This window comes from Echiichthys vipera (assembly GCF_963691815.1).
Source record: "Echiichthys vipera genome assembly, chromosome: X".
NCBI classification, from domain to species: Eukaryota; Metazoa; Chordata; class Actinopteri; order Perciformes; family Trachinidae; genus Echiichthys; species Echiichthys vipera.
The window spans coordinates 8,247,286-8,262,655 of NC_139825.1; the positions used below are offsets into that span (position 1 = coordinate 8,247,286).

The 15,370-nt window shown below is 40.0% G+C and overlaps 1 protein-coding gene across 10 annotated transcripts in view; it reads left to right on the forward strand.

Moving 5' to 3' along the window:
• The first annotated feature begins 215 nt into the window (after window positions 1-215).
• Window positions 216-15,370, forward strand: part of plekha6 (pleckstrin homology domain containing, family A member 6) — a 105,213-nt gene continuing 90,058 nt past the window's right edge. For 4 of the 10 annotated variants that reach the window (XM_083939105.1, XM_083939108.1, XM_083939109.1 and 1 more), the window contains exons 1-4: window positions 216-324; window positions 895-1,011; window positions 2,800-2,872; window positions 13,280-13,380. In XM_083939105.1, the coding sequence (XP_083795231.1) occupies window positions 226-324; window positions 895-1,011; window positions 2,800-2,872; window positions 13,280-13,380 (390 nt within the window). In that variant the 5' untranslated portion in view covers window positions 216-225. Of the gene's footprint in view, window positions 325-894; window positions 1,012-2,799; window positions 2,873-12,954; window positions 13,186-13,279; window positions 13,385-15,370 lie in introns of those variants that run through there. The other 6 variants (XM_083939112.1, XM_083939113.1, XM_083939107.1 and 3 more) reach the window with 5 other exon arrangements.

Here is a 15,370-nt window from a genome sequence, read left to right on the forward strand (position 1 = left end):
GTGAAAACGGTCTCCATAGACGAGTCTGCAGTGTGGTAGACTGGAGCAGATGACACCTCAAACCAAACAGCCCAGATCACACATTTACATTTGTCATTTTGCACACTAATTATTTTGGCAATCACACATTTTTCTTTCATTAAGGGATATATACACTGATGGACCAACAGGAGCTCATGCCTTTGCTCTTCTTCTTCTCTTCTGTGCAGGCACTGTGATTTGGATATGAATGGGAAGGTGAATATTGCTGCTGAGAAGATCACTCACTCCAAAAGGGCCAATATGGTGTCAGACCTGTCCCCAGAAGCCCAGCCTTACACCCGGGTGAGCACACATGCACACAAACACACAACCACACACACACACACACACACACACACACACATACACACACACGCACACACACACACACACACACACACACACACACACACACACACACACACACACACACACACAGAAATTAACCCATGACCCCAAGATGTAGTGTTCCAGGAAATCCCATGCTGCAAGTCAAATTGCAGTTGAGAGATTTTTGGTATGTTTTTTTTAAGCATTTTTCCCATCTCACAAGTAACCCTAACCCATTCCACCATTGGTACTTACACTATGACATATGAACGTTCAATGTCAATATGATAAAGTATTTATATTATTTTTAAACACACAACTAACTCAAAAAATGAGAGAATAAAACAAGAATAATAAAAAATGAATACATTTAAATTAAAAGGGGGTGGGGGGTATGTCTATCATGATATGATATGTCTATCCTAATGAAATGTGTCTCAGGTGTACATGTTAGCTACTTGATCAATTTTTTTTATTTTGTTATGGTTTGATGCCATATGTTAAATTGTTCATTAATCCATAATTTCATCTTCTGATCCGCAGACATCACGCACTCCCAGGGGTACTCCTAAAATGGCAGCTACTTTTGGAAAGCGCTCTAACTCTATGCGCAGGAATCCCAGAGCAGTGGTCACCAAACAGGGATGGCTGTTCAAGCAGGTACAACCTTTTCTCTCTATTTCATATTACTGTAAAGAGCAAATCCACTCATTTTACAGCAGTCCACTAGTCCTGTTTAGTTCTCACCCTGGAGTCCTAATGCCTTCTTTAACATTAACATTACATTACATTAATGAGTCTCCTCATTTCCCTCACTCGTGTCTCTCTCTCGCATCTTAGCGAGGATATGAGAGAGAGGACTAAGGAGCCGAAGCTAACAAATGAGAAATCCTTGGTTCCACAGTGTCAGTCTGAAGCCATGTCAGTTACAGATGACATGCTGCACAGCTTTGTATTTTATCCAGAGAACCATTTCAAAAGTTAAAAAATTACCAAGATGTAAACTACTTTTTCTGTGAATTGCGTCCTGAAACTTGCTCCCAGTCATTATGGTCATGCAAATTTACATATAAGCTATGGAAAGACAATGAAATATTTTATTTTAATTGACAAGACTCTCTCGGATTAAATATTTGGCATGTTATGAATAAAGTGACAAAGACCTCCACTATTTTTTTCTTCATTAATCTAATTTTACTACTTGACAAATTTCAAATGCACAATTTCTTCCTCACAAAACTTAAATGTTTTTAAGTGAACTTATGGTCATACAATCACATCTTTATTTCTACATTTCTATTTCTATTTGTTTTTAATCAGATTTGTTTTTGTGGTCTTTTCTTCTGTTTGGTTGCTTTTCGTTTAATTTTCACAATGCATCATTTGTCTTTGTGTATGTTGACTGTTCGAAATATAGATTAAATAAAAAGTTGCCATTACAGCACTTGATAAAAGACGTGCTTGTAGAATAGACTGGTGTTTCCCCACTTTCAGCTCCTCTAGAAGCCTCCTCAATGGGAACGATTCCCAGGTCACGTAATATGACCCATAGTGATGTCTTACAAGAGACACCAACAAGTTGCTTAACGGGAATGGTAGGATCAATTGTTTTTTAAGCTTGACTGATACTAAGGACTATCATTTAGGATATTTGGGCCTGTTTTTTGCTTTCACCATTCTTTTTTTTTATCAGTCTTCTGTTTTCAAATTACTTGAGATAGCAACTGGACTACAGAGGACACGACTCATTTCAATTCAATTCAATTTTATTTATAGTGCCAAATCATTACAAAAGTTATCTCAGGACACTTTACAAACTAGGTAAAGACCACACTCTATGACTTATTTATGATTTACATAGACCCAACAATTCCCCCGTAGAGTACGGTGGCAACAAAAACCTTCACTATTACAGACAGGAACGTCAGACAGACCCAGCTCTGTGGAGGACAGACATCTGTCTTAACCGGTTGGGGAGGAAGAAAAGGAGAGAGAAAGAGAGAAAAGAAGGGAAGATGGACAGAGAGAGACAAAGACAGACAAAAAGACAGAGACAGACACACTTTCAGTAACTATAATAATATCCATAGTAATGACTAATTAGTAATAACTAAGAAGCTGTTAGAAAAAGTTGTCCTGCGCTCAATTTTAGTAAAAACAATTTGAAGCACATTCTGATAATAAGCCAACTTATTGTTCAGTTATGGTCTTTTGCTATTGAAAGATTAAATAAGAAATCCCTGAAGAGACCAAAACAACAATTTCATCCTTCTACACCGGTTTTATGTTTTTAATAGTTGTTAGATGTTAATGGAGCTCTGAGGCTACAGATCTATACCGATTAATTCATTGTTGTTTTTGGCTTTTTATGGTACTGTTGATAACAATAATCACGATAAAGCTAAAGGTTATTATGTTGATTAATGAATGTGTTATGTGTTCCTACAGGCCAGCAGTGGAGTGAAGCAGTGGAACAAGAGGTGGTTCGTCCTCACTGACAGATGTCTCTTCTATTACAAAGGTTTGTGCCTTATTCTGTTCTCAAGCTCCTATACCTGCTACTATCTGTAAATTTTGATTTAACAAACGATAATGAATAATACTACTTACCCGTGCAAAAGGTTGGTTCGATTGTGACATCATCTAAGAGATATGACTCCTACGTGTTCTACTATAACAGGGGTGAGCAGTGACAATTACCCAAGGACAAAGGCTGATTGAAATGCACCATGTAGGCTAAATAAAACTAATTGAATAAAAACTAGATAAAAAGCCCATAAACAGTAATAAAAGTCTTTGACACAGTCCTTACAAATCCCCCTGAGTCCAGTTCAGGACTGTGCCAGCTAGCTATGCAGCCCCATGTTCCTCTCCACTGCTGTCTGTCAGACACCCCATCAGCAGCGTCACCTTCCTCTCTGCTGCTGGTTGGGAACGAAAACGGAACTTGGGAGGCGTCGCCCGGCCTGTGGTGACCATTGTGTGCTCCACTCCTGGGCCTACCTCACCATCATCCCCCATGAGTACGCCACGGCACACTCCTGGGTATGCTAAGGGAGGTACGCACACAAATTAGTAGTCATATGCAGACCTTACCTAGGGCCACAGGCTCCCCTGTTCCATTTTTATCTGGTCATAACTCGCCGTCTCTCGTTTTCTCTCTTCCTCCCTGCGTCTAATTTGCTCTACTTTAATACTGCAATCTCCTCCCGCTGCTCCCATCTCTGTTTATTGCCTCCACACAGATGTGTCTCATTCCTCTGATGGCTGTGGCCAAATCAAACTCAAAACAGGAATTCAACAAAATTAATTTCAAAATAAGCAGATTCTAATTATTAAATGCAAAGCACAATAAGCAAACTTAAAGGTTTAATATGGAGAATGAGCAGAACACAGATCGTAGTCGCAACAACAAAAAATCCAGCAGTCGGGTTGCCAGGTTTGTTGCAGAGTGTGTCAAGCCTGCTCCATGTCAAGTGATGAATCATTCAGAGTAACGACTCATTTGGACTAATAAATTCATTTGACAACAGTATTTAACGTTGGTCAGTCTTCAGCTGGAAGTCTTTCTTTGAGTGCTGTGTAATCTATTAGCTAGCTCTCAACTCAAAACGATTCTTTGTTTCTATAGCAACAACAGACAACCCTGGCAACCCACAATGCCCAACGCTATTGGCTGCTACAATGTTTTTTACGGAAAAGCAATACTTTCATTTTGTACCCCTCAAGAAAATACAGCTTTTAATAAAGATTCTACATATTCAACCTTTAAGATATACTACTACAGAAAAATTAGATTCAATGAACATGGGCTAATAGGCTACATCATATAAATCTAAATGTTTATTGTTAAACAACAACGCAAGCACAATTTGTTCAGTGAATGACAACAAATACAAACAAACAAACAATCCCAATCCAAGTAAAGCGAGAGTTGAATGTGGTAATGCAGAGCCATGTTGTGTTAGCTAGCCACTGCCTGCCAGCTTTAGCTAGCCCGAGGTACACAGCACATGACAGAATAAGAATACTTTCAGCTCAAGTTGCAATATTAATGCTATTCATTCAGAGAGTGACACGCTGTTGTTATGGAACCATGGACATCACTGTTTATTGTGTTGAAAGGGTGGGTGCTCTGCCCATTACATGCTGCAATAGCTGTTCAGAAATTCAAAAAAATATTTAGCACTCTGCTATTGCTACGTTCTTATCTGAATGCTCTGATGAATGTATGTCTTCTTTCATTTTGAAACAGTTGCAGTAGCATTATCCTGCATAAGAGACGTTTAGGGAACAACTGTTTGTTTACCTTACAGCTGGATACTCTTGATATAACAATAGCATGCAAGAATCACAAAATCACATGAAATCCATCTTGTCAGGCACCGAGTAATGCACACCACCAGCAGTTTGGACCAATTGGTGTCCTGTGACGAGCTACCAGCAGCAGGGCGTGGCTTAGGTGTGTGTGTTGGCCAACTGTTTTTCTAAACTACAATGGCAGCATCTAAAGAATTTTGCATAGATGCTGCAAACGATCTAATGTGGATGTGAGGATACTTCTTAATTAAATCACTGCTTCACCTATCTATTTAGTTCCCTGCTAGTCTTCTAATACTATGATTTTGTGCAATTAACTTTCAGATAAGACTCAATTAGCTGAAAAAGGATTGTTTGACAGATGTTACAGTTTCTGGAATTAGAAGAAAAGATTTTGGTGGCAAGTTAAAGGGGGGCCCTGTATGCTGGGCCCACAACAGCCCAGCATATATGGTATTTTTGTCACTGTATAAGAGGGTCGTGTTTCTGTGTCTGCGTGTGTGTGTGTGTGTGTGTGTGTGTGTGTGTGTGTGTGTGTGTGTGTGTGTGTGTGTCTGTGTGTCTGTGTGTCTGTGTGTGTGTGTGTGAGTGTGTGTGTGTGTGAAGATGTCTGAATGGGAATTTCTCACATGCAGATTAATGGGTCACTGAGCTAACTTTGGGCTTCAGTGTGGCTCTGCTCTCATGAAAGTAGCTCTCTTTTCAGTACATCACCATGGTAATGTTGGCCCCAGTCTCTAAAAATAAAACACTTTAACAGGGTCTGAAAGGGGAATTTCAGTATTTTTCAACCTAGACCCTATTTTCTGATGTATTTTTGTCTAAGTGACAACTGGGAACAGCAATTTCCCAGTCGAAATTGGTCCAGTATTGAGTGAGAGTACTGTAGCACTGTAGCACTGTAGCCCTGCAGCCGCAAACTGGGCTGCAATATTATTGAACAGGGTAATAGTGGCCGTCAATGTACTGTATGTCCACTAAAAGGGCTTGTTTTTTCCTACTGACGTTGGTTCAGATTGTTATTTTAAGTTTCCATAACTAGCTTATTAGGTGCATTTTGAGAAAACATGGTTTCAAGAGTTACATTAAATGATGAATAAGTCTTTAGGAGTCAACCTTTAGCTCAATTGTTGGAGCGGGAGCCCCATGTAGTCAGAATCCTGCGCAGCGACCTAGATTTAAATCTCACTCATGGAAAATTCCGATACTTGCCAATCCTACCAATTTTCCCAGGAGACTCACATTTTTCATTGTCCTCTTCTGTTTCCACAAGCGGTCACGATTATCCTATATTTTGTTCCGATTCATGACACATTGACACCTTTCTTCTCCTTTTTGTTATCACAACCCTTTTCTAGCACTGTGCAGTACTGATGCATGTTCATCTGTAGATGGTTTGTGGCTGTGGATGGGTCAATCAATACATAACTAAAGTGGAAAATATGAATTACATTCTCTAAAATGCAGCAAAGAGCAGAGCTACTGCTCTACTGAGCACAGTGACACATGGGAAACACGGCAGCTTATCTTCATTGATAAGTTCAGAAGCTTAAAGTTTAGTTTCTTTGTCCCCTGTCAAGTTTAGAACTACAGTTTTTAGTTTTGCTGCTTAAATGTCCCACAATATTTGCTGCAGTTACTTTACTACGTGCATGGAAATGTTTACAAAGACTGAAAGCAGCAGTGGCATGCACAGATATGTATAAGGGCTGGGGGCAAAAAATGAATGAGTTAATGTATGAAATGACTGAGTGAAAGAAAACTTATGAATGTTAGTTTATCCCAAATGGACAAATTGTTTTGTATTCTCTCCTGAAGTATTAAACATAAAAAAAACATGATTTTGTTATTTTCATTCTTTGAAAGTCACCAGAATGCAGCACACAAAGTCTCTAAAGCTCTTATTTTTCTGAATCCCCTAATTGGTTTCATAATAATCTCTATTTCTGAGGTTTTAGGGTTTTCAAGTAGGACCATTCCCTCTTTCCATGCTTTCCTATATATCTGCTATCTGATAAATCAACTCTAATCCCAAATCTATGTGATGTGTATTTCCCTGCCTGCAAAAACCCAGTAGTCTTATAATGAGTACAGGATTCTTGTTTCTCTGTAAACATTTCTCAAAAAAAAGGTTGTGAACATTTTACAAACATCTAATTACAAACATGTCCTTTTTTTCTTATTTTGACATTGATCCCTTCCTTGCTGAGGGCTTCTCTCTTTATTCTAAACACGTCTGTTTTGTCCCAGCCTCCCCTCGGTCTCTGCCTGGCCCAGCTGTGTATTGGAAAAGAAGGCTTAGAGAGAAGGAGCGATGAAGGGAGAAATTTGTGACAGTGCAATTTACCACTGCTATTGCTATGCCAGTGAGGATCAAGGGCCAAAAAATGGGAACAAGGGGAGGAAAAAGAGCACAGGACTTTTGTTGTGTATGTTTTATTTTACAGGGCTATCTGTGAATCCTCCAAGGCACAGCTTTTTGTCTCTTGAATAAAAATTATTTGAGTGAGTTATGAAGTAACAGTTACTTGCATGGTGAAAAACGCAAAATACTTAAAGTTTAGAGTGAACATTACTTTATTTAGAGTAAATAAGTAGTCAACACAGTCTCAATCCCACTGCACAGCAGAAGAAGTGAGCATGCGCAGTAGCAGCATTCAGTCTCCCGCTCAGCAGCGCTCAGCAACGCACCAGTCTAGCACACAGGCCGGGGCACTGAAGATATCCTGCTGAGTCGACCTTTGCGCCGTCCTTTTATTCTTCTAAAGAATAATAAGGTAAGTTATTGAGCAAGTTTGTCTGTTAATATGTTTTAATTACTACTAGACAGTTAGCGCTCGTTAGCTAACGTTAGCGTTTGTTAGCTAACGTTAGCTGTGAAGTTGTGTCATTTACGTGTTGCATCATGTAACGTTAAACGTTAGCCAGCAGTATATTTTTTAACGTAAATACAGTGCGGGTGAAGGAAAAAAGATGTCACGCAATTGAAAGCAATAGTTGAGGCGTGTACATTAAACATAAGCCTCTATAAGTCATACGTGGTAAAAGCGCTTTGCCGTTCCATTCATTTCCTATGAAAGAGGCGGTGCACACCACTTTGACTCTGCCGCTGCCTCGTTGCTGCTGACCTTTCGAAAGTCAACTAATGAGATTGAAGCTTTTAGTGTGACGTTTACGTTTCCTAGATGGAGGAAAAACGTATTGTGTGTTGGAGTTTCCCAAACTATTTAACGTTACATTAAAGTCATATCACGATCTGGGAAGAAAACCTAATGCTTTGATGTTTATAAGCAGTCACGCCAGGTTTGTGAATAGGCAGTTTTCGACCTAATGGTTGTTTTAATACAAATCTTGATTTAGCCGTTTACTGGATCTCTGCGCCCAACATCGTGGTGAGCGCAGCACAGAAAGCCGATCATGTGAAGGCCCCTACGGCTGCAGTAACACAGTCATAGTTATATTTACATGGACTAGGGGAGTTGTTTGTCTGTGTTCATTTGACTACAGTAGTGAGTCTGCAGAGGAGCTGTGGCTGGGCACTGGTCTGTGCAGTTTCTTCAAGTACTACTACAGTCGGACGTTTGTCACTGTTTGGGGTCTAACTTATTTTTCAAGCTGCAATTTTACTGTCAAAAGTATTTTAAAGTCATGACCTCCACCTCTGATATTTAAATAGAAATCTTGCGACATCTTATCCTGAATTTTAAGCCAGGTGCCTCCATTATTAGTTGATTAAATAATGATATATTAGGTAATCTGCTCATCTGTGCTTTTTGTTTTTGTTGCAGTGTCTTTCTATCATGTGCACCTACATGACCACCTAAGGTCTAATGAAATTAAAATGTTACATTTAACATTTTCATATTGTCCACCCGCTCCCATAGAGAGACTGAGAGAACTACTGCATAATAGGAGGGGGGGAAATTATTAGAGAACTAGCCCCAGGTTGAATTTTACCTGAAATTGTACTTTATTATTAAAAAACACGTTTTGTAAGACCTGTGTAAAGCATGCACATATTAAGGATTGTGTCAGTAATGTACAAACCATGATATCAGTGGAACTTCCTTTTATCTACAAAATTCTTTGTCTTTTTCAGAACAACTGCTCAGAGCTACTGAAGAGCTGCTTTGTCAACGTGGGCCCAGTGCACTGGAGGTGAGATGCCAGTAGCTGATATTCTGGAGGACATTTCCACTTAAAGGAATAGTTCCCCCTAAATGAAAATACAGTCAGCATTTACTCCATCCCTTGCTGATAAGAAGTCAGGTGTAGTTTTTTAGTCCCCTAAGCCAGCTCTTTTCACAGAGACAAGTAAGTACTAAAATTATAATGATAATCATAATAAAATAACAATAAAATAAAATTGTTCATCCTTTGTGAGCCTTTTTTTGCAGTATTCCACACAGTCTGTACTGTCCAGAAGAGTAGTAAGGCCACAGGGGGAAAAAATGAATGGGCGAAATCTTTTCTTTTTTTTTTCCAAGCCAGAATTCTATTTTTTTTCCTTCCAATTTCTGAGATTATAGTCAGAGAATTTTTGTCTTTTTTCCTCAGAATTCAGATTTTTTTTTTCTGAAACAGATACTTTTTTTTTTACCCCCGTATTATTGTACTTTTTTTTCAGTGTTCCTAATAGTCCTCTCATCTTCCATAAATCTGTCATTTGGCCTGGTGACTAAATACTAAATGGCAGTCTGCCAGTAACTGTTATAATAAATGTAAAATATTAATGTTGAATGTATTTTTCCATACTGGCCAAACCCCATTTAATCACCATGTTTTTTGCTGTGTGTTGCAGGTGTTTGCAGAGTTTAATAGGGTAGACTCCAATAACCTACAGGTGGACGTCTTTGAGGCCCTGGACCACCACACACTACGCTTGGTCGAGATCTTCAAGACAAAGAAAGGAAGTGTGGGACAAACCCTGACGGAGTTGATGCAACAAATTGATGCAGGGGTAAGTCTATGAAAGGCTTCTGTCTTTATTTCTCATGGTAAATTGACTTAAAATAGTGATTGCTGCTTTTGCAACAACAATGGTTAGGGGGTAGAAGATGGGATGACATGGCTAGATAGACACCAGTAGTATTTTTTTACTTTTAGTTGCCAGGAACATAGTGGGGGTGCGTTCTGATGGTGTGAAGCTAGTTCTTGACCTTGAAGAACTTGTCTCGCTGATGGAATTTAGGAGAAACTGATATATGGAAGAGCTGTCTCATGATGATGATCACAGCACTCGCCTCCACTGATGAACTCAGGTGGATTCTCCCAAGAAATATGCAGTATGTATGATACAATATAAGTACAACCCCTGTTGAATTCATGTTGCTACTCTCCGTTACAGCTGTGAATTGTTTCTTAATTAATTCTCCAATCAGTAACTTGTTTGCTGCATTGTCAAATAATCCAGTGACACTTGTTTTGTATAGACTTTCAAAGACATTTTTGTACTGTAGCTTTTGAATGCCGCACCAGAGCTCAATATGTTCATCATCCACTTCTAGAAACCAGATGTGACGGCTTCAGCACCATTGTACTCCGAGGCCTCCCTGTTCTTGGTGATGACCCCAGTGACTTCTACAACACCTGCTTCGTAAGTTCTCAGAGAAGCATTTTAAAGTAGCACAAACAGTTATGGGGAAATTGGATTTGTATTTACCATTGTATAAATGAGAGTGGGTAAGGACACAGCCTCAGTATGTGATACATATTCTACCGGGTGAGTTGCCAGAGCCCTCCCGACCTTGCCTATACAACGTTAAGATTAAGAAAATAAAATTTAAAAGTATTATGTTTTAAATGCAGGTGCATTTGGTCTGTCTGGTAGTTCACCTGGTAGAGATGTACCACATATCAAGGCTGAGTCCAGACCGCAGCATCTGTGGTTTGATTTGGAAGGAGCGCTTTGGTGCATGTTTCCTCCCCTCTCCCCCCTGCTTTTTTTGTCTCTCTACTGTCACTATCAAATAAAGCAGAGATGCCTAAAAAATAATGTTTTCTAGATTGACATAGTCCATCAGCTGTTAGCATCATAACTTTTGTTCACTTTTTACCGAGTATGCCACTGACTGGATCCACTGCATTGTTTGTGCTGAGCTGAAAGCCAGCTACTGGACGTACAGACACAAAAAAAAAAGATTTTGATCAGGTTGTCTACCTATGAGAATGATAGAGATGGGGTTAACTCCAACATTTCCATTTCCACTTTGTTTGGTTTCATCACAGGATTGGGACACTGATCAGACCTGGGCACAAGTATCTGTCTGGGTGCTGACTGTTGTCTGTGAAGATGTGCGACTCATTCCAAATCAGCTCGACCGTCACCACTACTGCCATCATTGTTGAGGGAGGTATTGTAATGGATGATCTCCAGTACCTACCCAAAGCACTTTGCCTCTTGTTTGGACTGTCATATGCTTTACATTTGGACTACCCTAAAGCCATGAACAACACCTTTGGCTTTATTCAAAGAGTGATGCTTGGCTTCGGAGAGAAAAAACTCCTTCCAAAACAGCAAAGTCTTAAAAATCTCTTGTTGAGTTAGAATGCAAATGTACGCGTGGTGACATTTGGTAAATCTCACTTGTTCATGAGTGGGTTCAGTTTTTTTTTATTGTTCACTAAATTAAGACACTCAAATTGTCAGCCCATGGGTTCATCAGTAAGTCATTAGAGGCTGTAGATGTATTTATATATGTATTATTCATTCACACATATGTGAGATCAATTGTCAGTCATTACCCTCTCAGTTTGTTACGCTAACTGAAGCCATATTGATATTAGACTACAGGCATGCAATGCAGCACACTAAAGAAGAGTGAAATGATGAAAAAGAATAAAAAAATTGAGAAATTAGAATAAAAGTGTAGTCTTGTTCTCAGTTGCATAATTCAACTAAGAGAAACAATTGACTGATTTAAAACACTATATATATATATATATATATATATATATATATATATGGTGGTTATTTAGCCAGAGTGGTCTGTAAACTGTTAGTTATTAAAGTTTTTAAGATGTGTTTAGTGTATTATTCATATAACAGCTGTGTTTTGATGGCAATCTTTAAAAAAAATTGAAAAGGAAAAGAATAAAAAAATCATTGATATAACTGAACGTTCAACTGTGTCATGAATTTGATTTATTACTCTTGATTGTTATTCAGATTAGGAGATTGGAACCTGTTTTTTATTCCTGTATAGATATTTAAGGCACTTACGAAGGAAGCACTAGTTGCTACAACTTAAAATATCTAGTTCTCTGTACTTGTTTTTTTCAAGTGCAATCTGTAAGCATGCTTTTTTCAACTAATTGAATTTTATAGTGAGGCAGTGGTGTTGTGATAATGAATAGATAGATGGGTAAACGGACAAATACAGAGTTAAACCACCTTGTTTCCCTTCATTAGCTTACTGTAGCTAACAACAGACAACCCTGGCAACTCACAATGCGGGCCGCTATTGGCTGGTACAATGGCAACAGAACGTGACAGAAAGTCATTGTCGCACCTGTCAAAATTGTTAATTCATACTAAATATATATATATTTTTATACTGTTTTTTAATACTTTCCTTCTGTGCCCCTCACAACGCCCCATGGGTGTATTTTTTTAAATAGAGCTTTTAATAAAGATTCTACATATTTAATCTTTAAGTAGCTTAATTAACAGTTGATACAGTTGATACGTGTGTGTGTGTGTGTGTGTGTGTGTGTGTGTGTGTGTGTGTGTGTGTGTGTGTGTGTGTGTGTGTGTGTGTGTGTGTGTGTGTGTGTGTGTGTGTGTGTGTGTGTGTGTGTGTGTGTGTGTGTGTGTGTGTGTGTGTGTGTGTGTGATTGGTGCAGACGAGCAGCAGGTACAGTTGGCTGGGGGCCGAGATTCCTGCAACACTGAGTCACATGGGCTGATCATTATCTCGCGCAAGCACACATACACACACACACACAGAGAAAGAACAGGGATCAGGGTATTGTATGATTGCACAAGCCCTTCCCCCTCCCCCCAGTCTCTCTTTCTCTCTCCCTGCTCACTTACCCTTGTTTGCTCTCTCTCTCTCTCTCTCTCTCTCTCTCTCTCTCTCTCTCTCTCTCACACAACCAACCACACATTAACACACACCCAGCAGAGAGAGTGTCGTCGCAGAGCTACGTTCGAGGAATAAGAGGTAGGAGGTTCACAGAGAGAGGAGTGTATCCCTTTTCAAACTGCTGAAATTTGCATGCCTTCTTCCATTATTTAGTCAGCACCGGTGCTCCCCTTCTACAGTGCTTCTATTTATCACCGCTGGATCCTGGTGTGTGTGTGTGCGTGTGTACATGAGTGTGTGAGCCATTACTGCTGCTTATCGGAGGGAACCTCGGACCATAATGGATATCTATTCTAGGAAGCTGTCACAGTGGGAGCAGAGTGTGCTGGGATGAGAGCAGCTTGGATTCCAATCTCATGTTTGGACTCCGAACACTCCTCTGTTTTGCTGTCTTTTGTCCTGCAGGTTGAATTAATTGGTTCAGACTGTAATTGTTATTTTTCTCACAAAGTAGATGCAGCAATTCCCAGCATCCTTATTCTGCTTCTGGGATTTTTACACTTTCATTTCTCTCTTCGCAGATGAGAAGGAGGACACGGTGTTAGGGAGTTTGCCTCTGCTTAGTTTCCAAATCGGAGGAGTGGAGCCTTCTGATAACATCACCCGCAAGTTTGCTTTTAAGGTCAGTAACATCCTGGTGGAGGGACAGAGGGTGCTGGGAGGTCTATGTGTAATTGCATTTCATGCAGGGGATGCACCGGGTACGGAGGAACATAATGAGGGCATATGACTTTAAATGTGCATGTGCAAATGGGTTCTATGTGGGAATATAGTTCAAATCCCTTATATGAGAAATGTTCCGAAGCAGCGGTATTGGCTGTTGGTTTCCTGAGTGAGAGCAATTCCTTACAGAAACATGTCTCTAACCCTTGAAGACTCCTCCTTGTGCAATGTGACTGCTTATTGCCAAAGCAGGATTTACTGAAAAACTTGTTCCTTCGTTGCATTGCTGTGGTATGGTAAAGGGTGTTGGTTTGGTTCTGGCTGATTGATAGAAGCTGACTGGCTTCATGGCTGAGTCACATGATGCTATTTATGACTGTTAAAGAGCCCCATGGGGACTTGAGTCCCTCATTGTCTCATCAGAGAGGAGGGTTGATGTTTTTCATCTTCAGTTGGGGAGGCGACCTTGAACAAATACTCCTACTATTATGTTTTTGATGTTTGATCAGAATAGTAGTCCTGTTTTTTTATTTTTGATCAGATACTGTATTGCTTTTTATTGATGGTGTGTATGGTATGTCGCTGTCCTTGTCATTGATTTAGGTCAGAATGTTGTTAATTTCTAATTAATCTCTATATATAACAGATTCTGCAGATCCAGCAGAATCAGTCTGATTTCTGAAATAGCAATATGACAAATTGGAATTGATGACATCTCTGCAATTTTCACACTTTGCTTTGGTTGGACCCCTTGGTAGGCTGGTTCTGGCCCCCGGGAGAGGGGCTTGACAGCCAAGTAAACTAAAAACCAGAACAATTCCCTTGCAATTATTTGCAAATCCAATATAACGGTGGATGGAACATTCAGTCACATCATGGACATTCTTTGCCTATTTTTGAACTCTTGTAAAGTTGAGTTGATTTGGAAGAGGCTGATAAGGGCCCATTCACACGGAGACGCACTTTCCTGTAACTGCACAACTTTAGTATGGTTTTGGCCACCATCCACACACAGCCGGCGTTATCGGAGCCTGAAAACAGTATTTGTAACCAGGTCCCAGAAGGGGAATATTTGAAATTTGATTTGATCTCCCCCCTGCATACTTGTTAAACAATGCGTCATTGCCCCAACTCCGACCTCTAACCCACCTGCCGTCACATAACAACAACAGTGCTGATGTGTGAGAGGAGAGAGACGGACCCATAGACTGTTTACTGAACTGTACTCTGAGCCACATGAATGGGAATGAATTAGGCTGAGCACAGATTTCTCCCTTTTCCCTGATGCTCTGAATAAGGAGCTAAATTGGTTGCTAGTTGCTTTTTATAAATAAGTTGCTAAGAAGGATCTGAAAAGTCTCTAAATCTATAGCGAGACAGGGAAGGGGGCTCACAGCAGAACCCTCCGACCGTTGAGGACACTTAACTACAGAGTGATTCGTGCATCAGAGTCCAAAACACCACAAAAGTCTCCACTAACACCAGAAACAGTGGACAGATTTCTCTATAGGAGGATGAGGATTTGGGAAGTCTCCAGATTTAGTGAGAAATTCGCAGCCGGTGTATTGTAGCCTACACAGCATCTCCCTGTCTCTTCTTCTCCTTGTTGGTGTATTTCTTTGGCATTGGGTTACAGCCTCACATCCAGGCCTGGCACGTGTACCTACAGAGTTTTGAGCTGGTTTCACTGGTTTCGTGTGGACATAGATATTTCTTGAGCCGAGGCCGTGTGGATGGAAAACTTGTTAAGAACGATGGAGGAAAAAAGGGTTGTTTTCGATCGTGTGAACGTACCCTAAAAGGCCCTCCATAGAAAACCAATTTAGTAGCGTTACATCTGCAATGTCCAGGATGGACAGCACTGACAGGACCATGTCCTGGTTCAAAAAAACTGTTGTGGTCTGGAAGACACAGGTTGGACTTCTCTGCAGGGGATTATGTACTACTAG